Source organism: Plutella xylostella, chromosome 4 (genome assembly GCF_932276165.1).
Source record: "Plutella xylostella chromosome 4, ilPluXylo3.1, whole genome shotgun sequence".
NCBI classification, from domain to species: domain Eukaryota; kingdom Metazoa; phylum Arthropoda; class Insecta; order Lepidoptera; family Plutellidae; genus Plutella; species Plutella xylostella.
In genome coordinates this window covers 4464893-4483081 of record NC_063984.1, presented here as the reverse complement: position 1 = coordinate 4483081, position 18189 = coordinate 4464893, and the positions used below count along the sequence as shown (strand labels likewise).

Sequence of the window (18189 nt, the reverse complement as noted above, 5' to 3'; positions counted from 1 at the left end):
ACCTACTTATTCCAAGTTAAAAATATATGATCTATGATCTATTTATCGATCATCTGTTTTAGAAAACGTCACTCATTTTGATGTTAGTAAACAAAGCCAACAGATTGCCACAAAATAAAGTTGAAGTTGAAAGATCGATTATTTCATCAAATCCGTTTATCACTTACTTTACAGAAATGCAGCTTTTGAAAGTATTAAAACATGGCAAATATTCCCACGTAAAGTATTTCAGTACCTGCACTCCATCACGAGCTCACCGGTGGTTCCCGGACGCCGAGTACATGAAGCAGTTCGCCGGCCCCGTCATGTGGCCCACGCCCGAGTCCAGCAAGTACTACAAGATGTACTACAACTCTACTGTAAAACCTGTAGAGCGGAAGTTGAAGAACATGTGGATCAACTTCGGCCCCCAGCACCCTGCGGCACACGGCGTGCTACGGCTCATTCTCGAGCTAGATGGAGAGACGGTACTGCGCGCCGACCCACACGTTGGCTTCCTGCATCGAGCCACGGAGAAGCTAATGGAGCACAAGCACTACAACCAGAACATACCCTACGTGGACCGCATGGACTACGTCTCCACGCTCGCCAACGAGGTCGCCTTCTGCCGCGCCATCGAGAACCTGCTCAACATCGAACCGCCGCCCCGAGCCAAAGCCATACGGGTCCTCCTCTCCGAATTGTCCAGAATTGCAAATCACTTGTTAAATGTCTCCGGGACGGTGCTAGACGCTGGAGGCATCACCCCGTTCTTTTGGATGTGCGAGGAGCGGGAGAAGCTGTACGAGATGTTCGAGCGGGTGAGCGGCGCGCGCGTGCACTGCAACTACGTGCGGCCGGGCGGCGTGGCGCAGGACCTGCCGATCGGCTTCTTGGACGACGTGTATGAGATCTGTGCCAAGATGGGCGAGCGCCTGGACGAGACCGAGGACCTGGTGTCGGAGAACCGCCTGTACTACCAGCGCACGGCCGGCATCGGCGCGGTGAGCGCGCACGAGGCCATCAATCTCTCCTTCACGGGCCCGATGCTGCGCTGCACGGGCGTCAAGTGGGACCTGCGCATCGCGAGCCCCTACGACGGCTACGACCAGTACGACTTCGACGTTCCCGTCGGCACCTACGGCGACAGCTACGACCGACACCTCCTCCGATTGGCTGAGATGCGGGAATCGCTGAAAATCATTAACCAAGTCATCGACACCATACCTGAAGGTGAGATACGGACTGATGACTGCAAAATTAACTTACCACCGCGTGCTGAAATGAAGACTAGTATGGAGTCGCTGATTCATCATTTCAAGCTATGCACGGAGGGGTACCCGGTGCCGCCGGGCGCGACGTACGCCGCCACGGAGTGCCCCAAGGGGGAGATGGGGGTGTACATGGTGTCGGACGGGACGTCGCGGCCGTACCGCGTGTACCTGCGGGCCTGCTCCTTCTCGCACTTGGCCGGGCTGGCTATAATGGGTAAACGCCTCATGATAGCCGATATTGCCGTTATTATAGCGACAGTCGATGTTGTTTTCGGTGATATAGATCGTTAGATAGCTTCTTATATTGTCTAATAGGTACCTAACTATATAATATTTTGTCGTTAAATAATAAAAATATTACCTAAGCACTTACGTTTCCTTCATCCCATAGTGTTTTAATAGCTTATTCTATAGTGTGGCTGTTGGAGGATACATTTTGTGTCGTAGCTTCGGCACGTAGTTATCATGATATTCATATGATCGAGATATGATCACTACCATGTTGAGTGAGACACAAAATATTCTCTCAGCCTACCAAACATGATAATGACCTGCAGGGACGGAAATCTGGATAACGGATTGAGATTGAATATCGCTTAACAAGCGGCGCTGCTGTCTAGACAGGAAAGTATTTCCGGTTCCGTTCTTGGAGAAAGTGGTTGGGTGGCAGTGTTGCCAGTGGCAGATAGTCAAATATAACACGAATCAGATCAAAAAGTAACATTTTCCCGAGAAAAGTAACATGAACTTTTCAAATATGGAAACCAACACTATACTTATTATGGCAGTTTATTATACAAAAAGTAAAATAATTTTCCTGTCCTATTCGGTAAAATTTAAAAAAGCAAAAAACATACAGTCAATATCAGTCAAAACTTATTTCAGTTGCAAACACGACTTGTTATTAAATTACTGATTCCATAAAAACGTACTCATTTATTGGATTAAAAAAATGAATGCAACATTTACTTAAAAAATCACAACGCAAATTACAAAAAAAAAACAACGACACAAAGACTTTAAAAAAAGTACCGACTGATCGATTCGCTGCTAGTCAGAGTCAGACAGAACTTAGACTTTAGAGTGAACCTCACTCGACTCACTTGTTCGCACGCGAAGAAACCGGGATGGTAGATTGCGAAATACACTCGACTCACGAAAGATTTTCACACAATCGATTCACACAATCAAGTATAACCCAACGTAACTAATAAAAAAATGTATCATTCTTGGAGGCGTTTCATTCAAAAAAATATTTCCTGGCAAATCTAAAAAGTAACACAAATATAACATATTGGGACGTGTAACATGGAGGTAACACAAGAGGGTCAAAAGTAACGTAAAATGTTACTTTTGTAACATTCTGGCAACGCTGTTGGGTGGATGGATAGGAGCCTGTGTGCTATGTGGTCAGGCATAATAATTTTAAATAGTGGGCTACGGCCACCAGGGTCGGTTCGGAATTTCAGATTAAGAATATGTTAACCAATGTGCACTATTCTAGTGATAAATTTTAGCCTCCTAACATAGACTTTTTTTGTCTATGGTCGTTGTCCACAGTCCACATGAAATTTCCCCTCACTATCTATATTTCTGACACTGACAGCTGTCACTTTACAACTGTCAGCCAAACGTCAACGTCAATTTATGAACCAAATCAAAATCATCACATCGCACAATTTTCTTTGTTTTGATGTGCTAAACACTTTTAAACTAGTGAACCCAGCCTTTTATTTTTAAAGAAATCAAATATATTGTGATATAATCATGCTTAAGTTTGAAATAGTATCATCGAGGACGGTTGACGGTGCTGAAAGTGAGAAGAAATTCGTTGCTTACATGTTACAAGTGAGGCAAGATTCTACAGTGAACGACCCAGACCCTGCAAACGTCGAGCGACGATACACCCACTTCTGTGATCTCTACAATGGCTTGAAGAAAGAGTTTCCGAAGGAACTCAGTGCTATCTCATTTCCTAGAAAGGTAAAGATCTAGCTTTTTGTACTATGACTAATCATAACACAATATAGTTGTTTATGTTCCACCCATGTTATATATTTACTTACTGGCTGTATTGTGGCTTCTTTACCACTGCTATATGTTTTCCTGGACTGCCAATATCTAACAACTACAAATTAAATTTAATGTACCATGTTTCCCTTTTCAGATAGTGATGGGTAATTTCGACCCTAGCATAATATCAACAAGATGCACAGCATTTGAGTCATTGTTGACATTAATATCTAATGAATCAAGGCTCCGTGAGTCACCGTCAGCCATCGCCTTCTTCCAAGATGTGGAGCTAAATGAAGCTAGACGAAAGCTGGATGAGGGAAAATATGACCAAGCTCTGTTCCTGTTAGAAATGAGTTTTAAATTATTAAATAAGGTAAACTATTATGTTCATTTATTACATTACCCATACTAGAGGATAACTGATTCATCAGAACTTCAGTCTAAACAGTAGGTATACTTTTTGGAGAAGAAGTATTGTTCATAGTTTTGTGCATATTTATTCATAAACAGTATAAATTTTGTGTGAAATTATGAAAATATAACTTAACCTTTAACTTGTAGAACAGAGTCTATGCATATTTATTGTTTACATTGTAGTAAACAATGATACTATTGCAAAATAACATGACTAATTAACCTCAATTCCTTTGTTTACACAATGAAGAACTGGACAGGATAAGACAAGATTTATTACAGTAATTAATGGTGTTATTGATAAATAATTGATATGGTTAAGCTTTTATCTTTCATAGGACATAAATATGAAACATTAGTGGCTTTTAATAATAGGTACATACCATGAATTTTAAATTTTTCAACAGATTTCCAATTTCAACAGTAAGTATGTTGTCAGGGATATAAATTATGTTGCCATGATGACTTCTTTATTCTTTATGACAAATTCAACCATAACAGTAAAGTTGATTCCTACATCAGTATGAAATTTTTACAAGTTGCTTATTTCTTTCACATTTGGCACCTTTTTAATAAAGTGTATATTTTTCACAATTCCAGGTGTACACAGATAGATCGCGGGTAGTCCTCAGCGCTCTGTGCCGGGTGGTGGCGTGCGCGAGCTGCGGGGAGGGCAACCTTGCCGCCCCGGTGGAACGCTGGGCTCAGCTTGCTCTACGTAGATACGAGGCTGTCAGTGACTCCGACTTACTGCTGGTTTACATTCCTCTATTGCATAGCTGTATTTCTATATGGTAAGTTATATTATATTACCACTAATAAGTTTTAATATCTGATATAGTGCTCATATGGGTTCCTCCAGCCCACTCAACCAATAACTCTGTACAGATAGTGCTGTGCTCCTTGGGGAAGGCCTATGTATAGCAGTGGAAGAATGAATGGATTGAATAAATGCCTTTGCTGCTTTGATATGGCCCCATAGTGGATTCCGAAATCCTAGCATGTGGCGTAAGTAAGACGCACACCCCAAGTCGTGACAAAAGCTTTGCATCGCCCTCACTCACATTGGGTGATAAAAACTGTTGTTACATCTTGATTTGCGTCTTGGGTCCCGTGCAAGGCTAGCTGGTTGATTGGCCGTTTACTTTAGTTTTTCCATATAACATGCATCTGCAGTATTTTAGAGTACTACATTTTTTTTTTTTTTTGTAGTCACTTTAACGTGCAATCGGTCTTGAGTGACCATAAGCAGTTGTTTGGAGTGTTTTTATGGCGTTTTAGGCACTCCCTCCCATCGTTGGGTTGCCTTCTTATTCAATTGGTCCTAGACCGTCCCAAATGTGCTAAATTAAAGAGACAGACATTGGTACAAAAATAAACAATAACTCATATATTAAAAAATTCCAGGGAAACCCTCGGGCGAGACAAGTCGAAGCTGGTAGAAGAGCTGAATGCCATGAGGAAGCGCGGCATGAAGGTGGACTCCGTGCCCGGCCTCATGGAGGCCGTGGACCAGCTCAACGGCGCTGCTTAGTGAATAGTACAGCTGCTTTAATAACTCACTATAACAATGATGCCTAGTTTCACCATACTCGGTTAGAGCATAACCAGGTATTAGTGGTTGACTTTTGACACATCTGTCAAGAATTTTATATAGAGATAACGTTTAATTTATAAATCAATCCCTGTCGGTCATCTTCATATTAAATTCTTGACAGATGTGTCAAAAGTCAACCACTAATCCCTGTTTATGATCTAACCGAGTATGGCGAAATTGGGCCTTAAGCTGTCATATCTGACACCTGCGGGTGCTTCACGGGTCTGTTATCGACGTCGATAAACTTGTTTTCGAATCGCGATATTGTGACCTTTGTCTACGTCGATATCGAACCCGTGCAGATGCAGCAGAAATGGTACGAAAACCTTGTACGGTCAAGTGCAGAGAAACCTGACCCCCCTCTCATAGTAACAATGTTTCTGAGAGGGGTCAGGTCTTTCTGCCCTTTACTGTACAATCAACGTAACAGATATCCACCTCCAGTGCAAACACTTTGTCAATGGTGAAAGCTACATGAGCACCAAGAAATATTTGATCAATACAAAATTAAGCTATACATTATGAACATACTTTTGGCACTGGCGATGGAGGTCCATACTCATCTGTTTTGCTGACTCTACACAACATTCATGTATGGATGTCAGCATTAGGCTGCATACAGAAAGAACGCTGGAAACTTATAAGCGCTTACTTTACTATTAATGTTTTTCCCTGGTTCGGCAAAGTATGGAAAGGTAAGCGCTTATAAGTTTCTAGCCTTTTTACTGGACAATTGTACATGGCCTTAGATTGGGGGCTGGGGCTTCGGCCCCAACTCAAATCATTTCATGAACATCAATTTTATTTACTTAGGTAAATTTTTAGATTTAGCCCTTGACATTTTGTCGGCCAATGATATTAAGATATCACAAGTATAATTTCTATTTATCTCATTATTTTTAAGGATGTAATCGCGATAATATTGAAGTTTTAATTTGTGTATATAGATATATTTTTACAATCATAATAATCATATATTTGTGTTTTAAGCGATAATTCATATTGTGTTTCTTTGTTCTCTCGAATATGATATTTGTAATCAAATTTGCTTTCTTTAGGATATAATTTACACATTTTAGATGTAGATTCACTATAAAACAAGTGTTCTTGGATATTTTAGACCTGGTTTCTCATGATTCTGTTAGTTACAGTCTCAATAACGGATTTGCTGACGACGCGGTTAAGGATTATTACCCTTGTTAACTAGATGAGTCCCACGACGAAAATCTAACAGACCATTCATAAATCCAGCATTATGTGTATCATTCACTCATTTCCCTCACACTTCACTCAATATTCTGTCATATTCATTGAAATTTGTTGTCTATGTCTCTGTGATTTCAAACAACCTCAAACAACCAAACTTTTTGGTTTTGAGGTTGCCATGGTTACTATTTCTACCGACGTTGTTTTTTGACATCCGTCATTGAAAATAATATTATTACGCCATGCCCTTTGAAAAACAATACAACGAACAAGATGGAGTGTCAGTGCAAAAGAAACTTCTCGGGAAATAACATATCAATTTCTAAGTAAGGTCTTATTTTAAAATATTTTGTTAGAAGATTTTTCACTTAATTCAATAGTTCTCATTAAGTCATTAGGTTTAACTTCTTGAATCTACCTCTGTGGTCTAGTGGTAGAAGCTCAGCTTCATCACCCAGGGATCCCGGGTTCGATTTCCAGGTAGGGCCATCAATTTGTGTTTCTATATTGCGGTTCCAAGTTAGGTTAGGACATTAAATTAAAACTTTTATCTTGGTTTGACATTATATAAAACCCAGACAGTATTTCGCTTCATTTTTTATGTCACACAACATCTAGTTCGTATATTGTTTATCAAAGACTCTGTTCATTTTTCCATCTTGAATCTTGATAGAATGAGTGACAAGTAAACAACCCGTTGCCTGGTTACCGGTCTTAACCAAGTCTTAGCGGAACCCCACAGCAGCAATCAAGTTTATCACCCGATCAAGGGAGTTAACCCCGTGATTTAGCATGGTGGGACACTCACTAACTTTAACGGTCCAAAATGTAACCAAACCGAGGTATTTTTAACCTAACCGAATGGTGTGAAATTAGGCCTTAGTCAATTAGTGTAGGGATTTAGACTGTAGGTAAGTATAAAAAACAAATATGGTTTTGTTTTTTAAACACAAAAACACCGTATCTCTAAAGATTTCGTTGTCAATTTACCAAGTATGGAACAATTAATAAAGTAATTGGTTTATTATTTATATTGTAATTACCTAGCCATTTTCTATTCGTACCTATTTTGTTTATTTGTGATATTTTTAAATGGTCTCAAATTTATTTTGTACACAGCCAAATAAAATATAAATTATCTATATTCATTATTCCAATTAGTTAAATAAGGTAAGTAACAATACTTACATGAAGTTGTAAAATTTGGAGCGCATTAATTTTCTCTTTTTCTTACATCTGTGATTATTGTAAAACGTTTTTGATTTAAACCAAAGTTACCTGGGAGTATTTTAACTATAAAAGTGTTTTTTTTTTACAAACGGCGCATAATATATAAATCTTTGCTATGTATTAGTTTAAATTAAAACCCATGTTTTACATTTTGAATTGATGCCTAATAATCAGTAGGTACTTATTCTACATATTATTCATAGAAATAAGACGACTGATACCTTTTTGTATACCTACTATTTGTAGAGCCGAGAGTATATAAAGATCATTATGAATATATAATATATACTACATAGTGCTTTTATTTATTTACCTATACATACATACATGTGTTTTATACATAACATACAAACAACATACATGGGTAGATACCAATATAGGAATAATGTAGATTGACTATGTAATTATGTATGATACATAACAATCATAATAATTATAACAACTGATCATGGAAGTAGATTTTCTACTTCCATGCAACTGATGTGCACTTTCAATGTCATGTTTTATCGAACTCTTGTGTTTCAGCTAAATTAAATCCTAACTAAGCTACTAACATAAATCGACCCCAGGTAAGTATTTTCATCAAGCAACACGACTCATAAAACAGCGATCAATTTACGAAATTGATCAGGGATTCACCAAAACAATTTGCCCTTCATAAAATCGAATGAATTCGGTCTCCATTACTGGGTGTAATAGCCCTATTTAGTGGGTAACGTCCGGCCTGCAGTTTTATAAAAGTACCCATCGCCTACCACTTCGATCGATATTCAATTTCGATTAACGCTAATAAGCATAATTATGCATAACATTTGACCTCATTAAGTTTGCCTTATATTAGTGTTAGTTAGGTTGAAATTTGAATGCATGCTAACCAGTTACCTCTACCACCTATACCTACATACTACCTATCATACTACTATAATGTTATAAACGCGAGAGTTTGTAAAAAGTATGAATGATTTTTACTCTTTCACGAGGAAACGGTACGGCTGGATAGGTAGGTAGGTACATTTTGATGACATTTGATAAGTAGAAAGCTGACGCCCTAATACCTTTCGGCCAACAGTAGGTAGGTAAGGTAATAATAAAAAATTGTCGATATAGTGAGAGCATACCCAGTACAATACAATACAAATCCTCGTGGTTTCGAAACCTGCCCTGAAACCGTAAGTACCTCAATGAATTTGGACCAGAAGCAGTTCCACTACCTCTAGCAGTGCTACGGTCTCGTCAATTTGTGCAAAGCGAACTACCTACATAGTTACTTCATATAGGTATATGTCAAGGCACCTAGTGATTGAAACAGATTGGCTTACAATTAAGCTAAATCGTTAGGTAAAGAACATAATCACGAGCAATGGCTGCACGCGAGCTAAACCCTCAAATCACCTAATTGATTCGCGTGTGCCCTCCTCCATAGTACGTACTACCCGGGGGAGCATCCACGCTGATTGAAGCCTGTTAACTATACGGTGAAATGTCTCCTCGCATGCGATTCCACTAACAATTACATTAACAACAGTCAAGTACTGCGGATTTTAGGGTTAAGTTAACTTCGTTTGAGTAGGAGTAACATAAGGCGGGTGGAAATCTTTAGGCGGATCGTTTTGTTGAATTCGCCTCGCTTACTGCGCAATTAATATCATCACCCATTTATGGTGCAATCACCGCCAAATAGGTAGACGAGTTTTAAGCTTATTGAACGTTTTATTTACTATACAGAGGTAGTTATGTAGAGAAGATACGTTTATTTAACGTTTGTAACTACCGTTTGTACTACCTACTTATCTATGCAAGTATGTGCGGAAGGCAATCCAACTGGATATTTAGGAATAAGTATGTAAATTATATGATTGGCCATAGCATAAGTAGGTAGGGAGGCCATCAAGAAGCAAGTTTGTCCGAAGCGCCTCCTGTAACCGCCATAAATCGGGCTGCAGAGTTTACGACGGCCCTCCGCAAATCGGTTTATATTTTCGATAAATAAAATTGGCGGAGGTTTTTGCGAGATAAGCAGAGAGCGTTAGGCGCTGTCGGCGGGTCGGCGGCGCCAGCTGCCGCCAGCACATAAACCCAACTACCCTTGCGTTTTCTTGCTGACAATTTTTTCCTGCCCCCGGTCATTACGCAGCTGGGCCCGAGACAAAACGGCGAAGCGTTTAAGCCCTCTCCGGAGACCGTCCAATTTTATTGTTTGTACCTAGTCGAAATTGATATGCTGCGCGAGTGGCCGGGCTCGCCTCCACATCGGCAGCGGGAATGCCACCGCCTCCAGATATAATGTATCAATAGTCCATTTTGTTTGGTGTATGCGAAGTTCGTATAAAACCTGAGCTTTGATAGTAGTGAGTTGGGGAGATTGCCAGGAGATTGCTCATTGTGTTCATATTGTGTTCACAGAGGGAAAAGCACTACGTTACAGTGAAACTATAAAGTCCTGAAATTAAATGAGGGCGCAGCTATCTTTCATGTAGCAACCCTATATAGCGAAACAAAACTGACTTTGATACTTGAAATTTTGCCTATGACTACCTATCCTATTTCTGTATTTAAAAACAACTTACCATCCACAAAAAAGCTCATTATTCAAGCTAGAAGGTGTTAATATGAAGGCTAATAGTGAAACCAATAAATATTTATTTAGATAACGTTATTACAACTGTATAAAATATCCGGATTTGTTGACGAAGGGCACACATAGTAAAATCATAAATTTCTCTTTTTAGATGGCCTATTCTGTTTCTTCCAGGAGTTAGAAATATTCCAATATAGAGCCCTCTTTTGCAATATGCCAGACGGTACTGTCCGATACTCCTATAAAATAAAATAAAAAATGCTTATTTGGAACTACCCTTAAGTTAGAAAAACAGAGTTACAGAAAGAATTTAGTAAGTAAACAAAAACTTCAAGTATCAAAATGTTATGGTTTGACTCAACTTATACCAGCTCAAACCTACAACCAGCGGTATGTAAACAATGTTCGACTTGGGCTCTAAACCTAGGTTTATTGATAAATGAAGCGTTGGTACTGATAAAAAATGAATTATTACAATTTGTACAATGTTACATACCCGTCATAGACGCTGTACGAGCGTAAACATCCTCCAAATTCGACAAAATGTGTCCAGCTTGATGTTCCGCTAAACATTGTATATAAACTCGATAAATAACTTCCCTAGCTTGACTACGAATATTTTTCTTCTTCTTCCTAATTGCAAACAAGCGTAAATAGTTGTTTTTATCTAGATTATCCTAATAATTAATAAGAAAATTGAAAAAACAGCCAACTGCCATAAACAATTGTTATGACTTTTATGTTTCTTTTCTAATGATGCCAGGCTCCTGAAAATTTTAGTTCCTCAAACATTAATTTCATGAATTAATAGTTTCACTGTACGTTTTTACGTTATCGTTATACCATGGTACCCGTTATACCTAGTCTTTGTTGCACGTCATCATGACATTTCGAAAAATGTATCTCAATCTCAAAATTTCACAATAGTAAAAAACTATTAAGTATCTGTTATTATAATGAATATCATCACACAACTTTGAAATGACGCTGACTAACTACACCCTCGAGCTCTTCATCGGCTTGCTGGCGTTCCTTCTGCCGCTGACGCTGCTGTGGCCGGGTTTCTCCATCTGGGAGGTGGTGCCGAAGGTGCGGGTGACGCGGCACCCGGTGCTGAGCCAGCAGCTGAGCTGGTCGCAGCTGTGCGGCGCCATCGTCGTGGCCGTCACGCTGCTGTTCTGTCTGTTCTTGGAGATGAGGAAGCGGAGGTTTGTGCGTTTGATGATGAAGTTTAGGATGCGTGGATATATTCCATACCTAGTATGGTTTGTGGTGTGGTAGGTAGGTGATAGTAGCATAATATACTACGCTACAGCCAAAATTTCTATGAATAAAAGAACTGTCCCTACGTTTTACACACGGATAAAATGAAAAATAATCAAAATTTCCCTGTTTGCTTAATTAAATTATAAGTAGGTAAAATACGTGACTAAAGATTATTGATAATGCTTACCTAATATTATCAAAGGAGATATAGATCCTCTGTTTACCTACTATATTGTTCAACAGTTCTCACCCTATTTTACCATGCTCATGTATTCCCAGGTTAGACGACATGGTGACAGACGTGCTGGCCATCCACGAGGCGACAGAGTGCGCGCTGTCGGTGGAGCGGGACCGGCAGGCGGCGGCCGCGCGCGCCTGCTCCCAGCTCCTGGACCTGTCCACGGAGCACTACGAGAACCTCATGCTGCTGGGCCATGAACTGAGGGAGAGGACCCGCGCCAAGCAGCACCCGCCGGCTATTGAGCCGAGTGACTCGCTGATTGAGGCCGGCGGCAAGTGAATGTTTGTTTTTGTTGAGCTGTTTGAAGGTCTGGTTTTGATTAAACTGTTTTTTGTATTAATATTGTATTTCATTTAGAGGCTTGATTTTTAATACTTATACATTTAGGTAGATATCATGTGCTGTTTCATAATATTTATAAATTTAGGAAGAGGAAACTGAAACATTTGTAGTAAATTAAAAACTCTTTTCAGTAAGTAGTGGACAAGGAACCGTTGATTAGTTTTTTCTCAGTTCTGCAGCGGCACTGGCTGAAGTGTTCATTAGAAGAAAGTGTCGTTTCATTGAGTCCCTCGGGGCGACGTCGTGAAAAAACCAATCTGCAGTCGGCCATTACAGCTAATGATCTAATTAGATCGTTCTGCGGTGCGCGCGCGACGCCCTCGTTAAACTTACACCGACACCAGATTTTTTAGCACTTCTCATTGGTCTAGGAAAGGTCTAGGAGTTGTATTTGCAGGTTTGTATCTAATTTATCGAAAAAGGCTCCGCTATTTGAAGTTTAAGCACGAAGGAAACTGAGGTTTTTATGATGGCTGAAACTTTATAGTAAAAAGTTGCAAAAGTATCGTAAAACGGGCGAAGTCTTTCAAAACTGGGATGTAGTTTTAACAGCGAGAGAAGCGTCTTTTACGAGATTTTGGTTTCGTTAATTTGTGAGTTTACGTCGCGCAGCCATAGCGTTGCAAGTTTGTCACAATAAATTGAAAATGTATGAATTTCCACGGCGAAGTGTGAAGGGAGGGAGAGAAACCAGAAAGAGTTGAACGTAATTTGTTTTTGTATTGTTGCGACATAAATAAGACATTTTCTCTGCTACGTGTCTACGTAAATAAGAAAAACGATTGTATCGGAACGAGCAGTTTGTCATTTACAATTCGCGCGGCGGAGGCGGAGGCATTTGTCTCGCGGGGCTTCTCGCCGGAACGTTTTCGCGGCGCGTCTTCCTCTATTTTCATTAGGAGGATCCGAGCGGAGCGGATCAGCCGCTTGCAAAAATAAATAAAACTGTTATTGAGATAAGCATCTGCGGGGCTCGGCTTTCCGCTAAGTCCGCAGTGTCTCTGAGCAGCGCCGCGCCGGGATTACGTCCCCGCAGCTCAGCTGCCGCCTGCGCCTTCAGACTGCGACTCGCTCGCGGAAAACGTAACTGAAATGTCGCTATAAATGAGAAAATGCCGCTGTGTGTACGTATTTGTCAAGATGATAAAACGAAGTCGTTTTGATCGTTGTATGTAACGGGGCGGGGGTGGAAAGAGAATTGATAATTGCAACATTATGAATAACTGAGACTAAATTGAGTTAAGCAGAAATTTTGAGGAAAAATGTGTTATCGTTTAGGAAAGACACTAGGTCGCGACGACCTCTTATAAGATCCTTGCGGTAAATTGGCCGGCGACCGCAGCTGCGCCGGCCACCTGGCCACCAGCGGATTAATTTCTCATCACGAGGAGCGCCTCTCTGGGAAAATAATGAAGACGACATCCTTAGAGAAAAATCCTTCTAAGCCCAGGAGCGGCGGCACGCGGCTCGCTTGATTAATAAACTCTCGCTATTGCTTTGCCCTGCTGCGTCTTTTTACGACGGGCATTTGCGTGTAAATGAAAAGATATCGAGAAAAAATTGTTAACTCGCACGCAGCTTAATAGGAAACCAATTCTGCTTAATGAAACGTTATCTAATAAAGAATAACTTTTTGCTGCGGAGGCTCTGTATGGGCAACTTTGTCGCGCGTATATTTAACAGCGTTGTGTCGCAGATGGCAATTTCACGGGCCACCGCACTCCGGCCGACAATTTGCTTCACCAGAAGAAACAACTCCTTCCATAGATTGTTTTATTATAAATGAGCTCAGGGATTGAATCGAAGGGGTGACAGAGGTCCCGTCCCGTGGCACTGTACAATTTAAAAATGTGTTTGTAACATATATTTTATACGTTTTTGCTACGAAAGGAATGGGGTTGGTAGGCTTGTATTATTCGCCTACATTGTAGCAGTCGACATTTTAATTACAACGAATGAAATCGGCTTGTAGCGAGTGCAACAATGTCGCTAATTAAATTAAGAGTTATATTCGTTCGTCATCACGTCGTTTACATTAAACTTGCAGCTTTCGGCCGTTACGTTACTAATTTGGGGGTTGGTTTATTGCTTGAATTTGATTTGGAAAGGCGACATTGTAACCGCAGCGGCGGCGGGTAGTTCCGTCGGCGGCCGCAAGATGGCCGCAAGCATCTGTCGGTTTGTCGCTATTTCGGTTAAATAAGTATGGTTTGATTGAGTCAATTATTTACTCATGTGATGCGGCTGCGGTTGACGTTTGTTCACGCGAGCTCTTGAGCAGGCGACGCTCGGAGGTGTGTTAATTGACAATGTGAAGTAGCAATCATCAGGCAACGGATGTCTCTTGTTAGGTATTTTTATTGGCATGGCACTGGCAGACGTTGTTAAGAATACTTGCGTACTTTCTAAAGTTAATTTGCGGTATTATGTATGTAAACTATGTCGTGCCTTTGTACCCCAATCTATAAAGTTCTTTGTCCTAATGAATATTGTTCACTATAGGCTACGCGGCGGCTACGAGTTTTCGTAGCCATAGTGATGTCGTAGCAATAGAACTATTAATACAAAGTAACTCTTACAAAATAATATCTAGATATGCATGATTCATGATTGCATATTGATATTACCTTAGGTAAATAAGTATTTAAATACTCAACAGTAGGTAAACTCAATATTGTCACAGTTATAAAGACTGAACCTGAAATCTATCCCACCTCAAATCCTCTCTAAACGATTAAATATCAGAGTTATCACAAATCTTCCAATTTGAAATGGTGGCTACTACAAGACAGCGATCGTACATAAATTTGAATTGTCCTTTAGGCCTGCAGGGGCTTCAATCATTATTATTTATGCTACTATTTATTGTATTAACATAAATTGGGCATGAGTTATTTTATTACGGAGATTGTCCCGAGAATTCGACGGACAAAGGTTAGGTTGTAATTTAGATTTGTCATAGCTCGTAAAGGCGCTCGCTGTTTATTTATCTCGTATTGTTTGACCTAAAAGGATTGTACAACGATATTGTAATGTAACTGCTTTACTAGTAAGTAGATATTAGGAAATGATTTGCAATTTATACGTTGAAGAGCAAGTTCGTATGTTCTATTCTTACTAAGAATTCATCATAATCTTTCATAACGCAATTTAATAAGTTCGTCGTGTTCTTCGATAATGATCTCCCAAAATAACATGTGGTGTGCTTATATGTTTGTCTATCAATCAGTACAGTGGGCCATTTCCCCGCATGGTCGTGTGGTACTGTGACCCACGCGCCGTCGCGTCGTCGTCGCCGCTGGTCACTTTTATTGTTACATTTAATACTGACTTTAGCTTTATAGGGTAAACAGTCGTGATACTTGCCTAATAATTTGGTGAGTTAAAAATCTACACACTTTTGTGTAATTTTGTTACAATTCTAAATTGCTGTACTTATGAAGAATCATTTTGAAACACTAGTTTTTTCTTTAGTGGTCAAAGTTGTCGTGTAACTGACTCCCAATCCATGCCCATGATAGGGTAGGATTCCTACCGATTGCCCGCAGTTTATACTCTACTTTTCTCTGTGGAATTAGGGCTAATACTTCATCATCATCACGACCCATCACGTCCCCACTGCTGGGGCACGGGTCTCCTTCCAATGAAGGAAGGGTTTTAGGCCTAATACTTACGAGGTTTTATTTTATCTGCCTACGAGTACCTGCCATGAATGAATCCAATGACAGGGGAATAAGTTAAAGATACGCGTAATTTGTAAAATGTTCATCAAAATCTCGATGTAAACTCGCAGAGTACTTAAGTATAAATGTTAGTGATGGGCCGTATGTGGTTTGAACCGAAGTTCGGCTTCGGCCGAACATTCGGTTAAAATTAAAAGTTCGGCCGAAGTTCGGCCGAAGTTCGGCCGAACATTCGATTAAATTTGTTGCTTTTATAATTCTATTATACAGGTGGAAGCTTCTGAAGGCAGGGAAATGTAGCCGAAATACCGAACCACTTCATAAATTGTCGATCAAATCACGAAAAAACTAATAAAGCTGTTCTATAAATAAAATTATACCTAGTTTGTTAGTTTGGTATAGATAGATAGATAGATATCCTATCTCCATATTTTATTAGAATGTTCATGAAACAATGAATTTCTAGGTTTAAGTATAGTTTTTTCTTTTTTCTAAATTGTCGAACAAATACAATGCATTTTTTTCTAAAGCGATTCTTACGAATATATTATGCTGAAGCGATTGACATCAAAATTAAAGAGATTTGTTGATATTTACTTTGTGAAAAAGGTTTTCTCCCGAAGTGAGAATTCATCAATAAAAGTACAAATTATCAGTCGCGAGCTTCATTTATCTCTATCGCACCCGTACCCAGAGCATGAGTGCACAAGCGATAGCAAATGATTTCATAAATACCTATTTCGCTAGGATAGCGAAGGTATACTGCCCTCTAAATCACTTAAGTATTTAACTTCACTATTATAGTTTTTTTTCGCGATTTCGAAAAGTGGCGAGGTATCACAGATATACTCACCCGCCAACACTGTATTTCATTCAAAATTGTAGAAATAGGTGTGCCGAATGTTCGGCATTTAAACCGAATTTCGGCCGAATAGCGAAGTTCGGTTGAACCTGCCGAAGTTCGGTTAAACCGAATGTCTACCGAATTTCGGCCCATCCCTAATAAATGTACATTTATACAAAAAACTTAGTAACGGCTTTGTACTATTAAATATACTATAAATAATATTGTTAAAATATCAAGATCAAATACATACGGCCCTGGTCGATATGGTTCAGGAACATATTTGTGCACGGCTGCGAGCGCGGAGAATGGCCCAGCCGCGGGGGTCCCGAGGGCGCTTGTTGTCGTTGTGTACTTTAATTTAATAATCGCATTCTAAACGGAATAGCCCAAGTGTAGGTAGATGTATGGTACACACGACGGCATGTTTCGGGCGGATTTCTTATAGGCCTAAGTAGGATTTATTTCAAACTAGGTATATGACGAGCAAATTAATTACTACATTACAAGATATAAGTAGCATAATAAGATCATCGTGTGTAACTTAGTATAATAGTTGACTTAGAATTAATAATTGAAGATAATTTATTATCAATTCTAAAGTGCTACTTATATGTACTTATACATAATATATATTTTAATTGAAACATGGCACATGTTCATGTAATGTAGAGTCAGTTATAAATAAAATAAAAATAAATAGTTATTTATTTCAGGTAATGCATAGGTACCCATATTGTCTTAAAAATAATTAAAATTAAAATTTAAAATCTACATATACAGTCTTAGGTCTTACAATAATAACTAGTATAATGTATAGGGTTACACTAGTTATTTGCAAAAGACAGTCATTTGCGATTCGCGTCCTGATGAACAGATATCCAATGCTTGTTAAAAGGATTGGTGATATCTTGCGATACAGCATTCAAGATTGCATTTCCGGAGCCGCTCAGCCCCGACCAGAAAGAAGCGATACGTGACCTGAGGACGGCGAAAAAGTCGGGCACCCCCGCCTCCGCGAACATGCTCGACGCGCTACAGAGGCGTGGCAGCCGCATGAGCGTGCGGTATGCATCATTATACTGCACCCTCATGGTGCTCATCGCCCTTCTGGTGTACTTGATCCACAGATGGCAGGTGTACATATTTTGGCAGTATGCTTTAAAAAGAGTAATTTTGACATCACTGCTGCATCTGTGGAATCTACGCGCGAGCATGTTGCATCTGATCGAGAGTGCCCGCCTTTCCCGCTCGATGTGACACTCGTCTCTCAGGTCCTCCGTCAAAATATGGCCAAGGTACTTGAACCGCTGCACAACCCGAACTGGTGTACCATTCAGAACTACCTCAGGGACCCTCTCCGGACCTCTGCCAGCCCTAAACACCAACATCTCCGTCTTAGATACGTTGTACTTCAGCCCGTGAGAATTGGCATAATTCTCACAGACTGAAAGTAGCTTCTGGAGACCGTTGATCGAGGGGCTGAGGAGCACCATGTCATCCGCATAACTGAGGTTGT

At 40.0% G+C, this 18189-nt stretch overlaps 3 protein-coding genes across 3 annotated transcripts; all 3 read left to right on the top strand.

Annotated features, from left to right (window-relative positions):
* The first annotated feature begins 90 nt into the window (after positions 1–90).
* Positions 91–1569, top strand: LOC105385887 (NADH-ubiquinone oxidoreductase 49 kDa subunit). Its single transcript, XM_011556335.3, has one exon. The coding sequence runs from the start codon at positions 177–179 to the stop codon at positions 1542–1544; it is 1368 nt and encodes a 455-aa protein (XP_011554637.3). The 5' UTR covers positions 91–176; the 3' UTR covers positions 1545–1569.
* A 1322-nt stretch (positions 1570–2891) lies between these two features.
* On the top strand, positions 2892–5323 carry LOC105385886 (sorting nexin-20). The gene is made up of 4 exons (XM_011556333.3): positions 2892–3236; positions 3421–3642; positions 4284–4477; positions 5091–5323. The coding sequence occupies exons 1-4, from the start codon at positions 3021–3023 to the stop codon at positions 5215–5217; spliced, it is 759 nt and encodes a 252-aa protein (XP_011554635.3). The 5' UTR covers positions 2892–3020; the 3' UTR covers positions 5218–5323.
* A 5858-nt stretch (positions 5324–11181) lies between these two features.
* On the top strand, positions 11182–12141 carry LOC105385885. The gene is made up of 2 exons (XM_011556332.3): positions 11182–11502; positions 11840–12141. The coding sequence occupies exons 1-2, from the start codon at positions 11276–11278 to the stop codon at positions 12078–12080; spliced, it is 468 nt and encodes a 155-aa protein (XP_011554634.3). The 5' UTR covers positions 11182–11275; the 3' UTR covers positions 12081–12141.
* Positions 12142–18189: the final 6048 nt, after the last annotated feature.

What these genes read in the sequence shown, in the direction of transcription:
- LOC105385887 (XM_011556335.3), top strand. Translation starts at nt 177, where the DNA reads ATGCAGCTTTTGAAAGTATTAAAACATGGCAAATATTCCCACGTAAAG.
- LOC105385886 (XM_011556333.3), top strand. Translation starts at nt 3,021, where the DNA reads ATGCTTAAGTTTGAAATAGTATCATCGAGGACGGTTGACGGTGCTGAA. An exon ending in GTTTTAAATTATTAAATAAG is followed by an intron (nt 3,643 to 4,283) that starts GTAAACTATTAT and finishes TCACAATTCCAG; the next exon opens with GTGTACACAGATAGATCGCG. An exon ending in CATAGCTGTATTTCTATATG is followed by an intron (nt 4,478 to 5,090) that starts GTAAGTTATATT and finishes AAAAAATTCCAG; the next exon opens with GGAAACCCTCGGGCGAGACA.
- LOC105385885 (XM_011556332.3), top strand. Translation starts at nt 11,276, where the DNA reads ATGACGCTGACTAACTACACCCTCGAGCTCTTCATCGGCTTGCTGGCG. An exon ending in TTGGAGATGAGGAAGCGGAG is followed by an intron (nt 11,503 to 11,839) that starts GTTTGTGCGTTT and finishes ATGTATTCCCAG; the next exon opens with GTTAGACGACATGGTGACAG.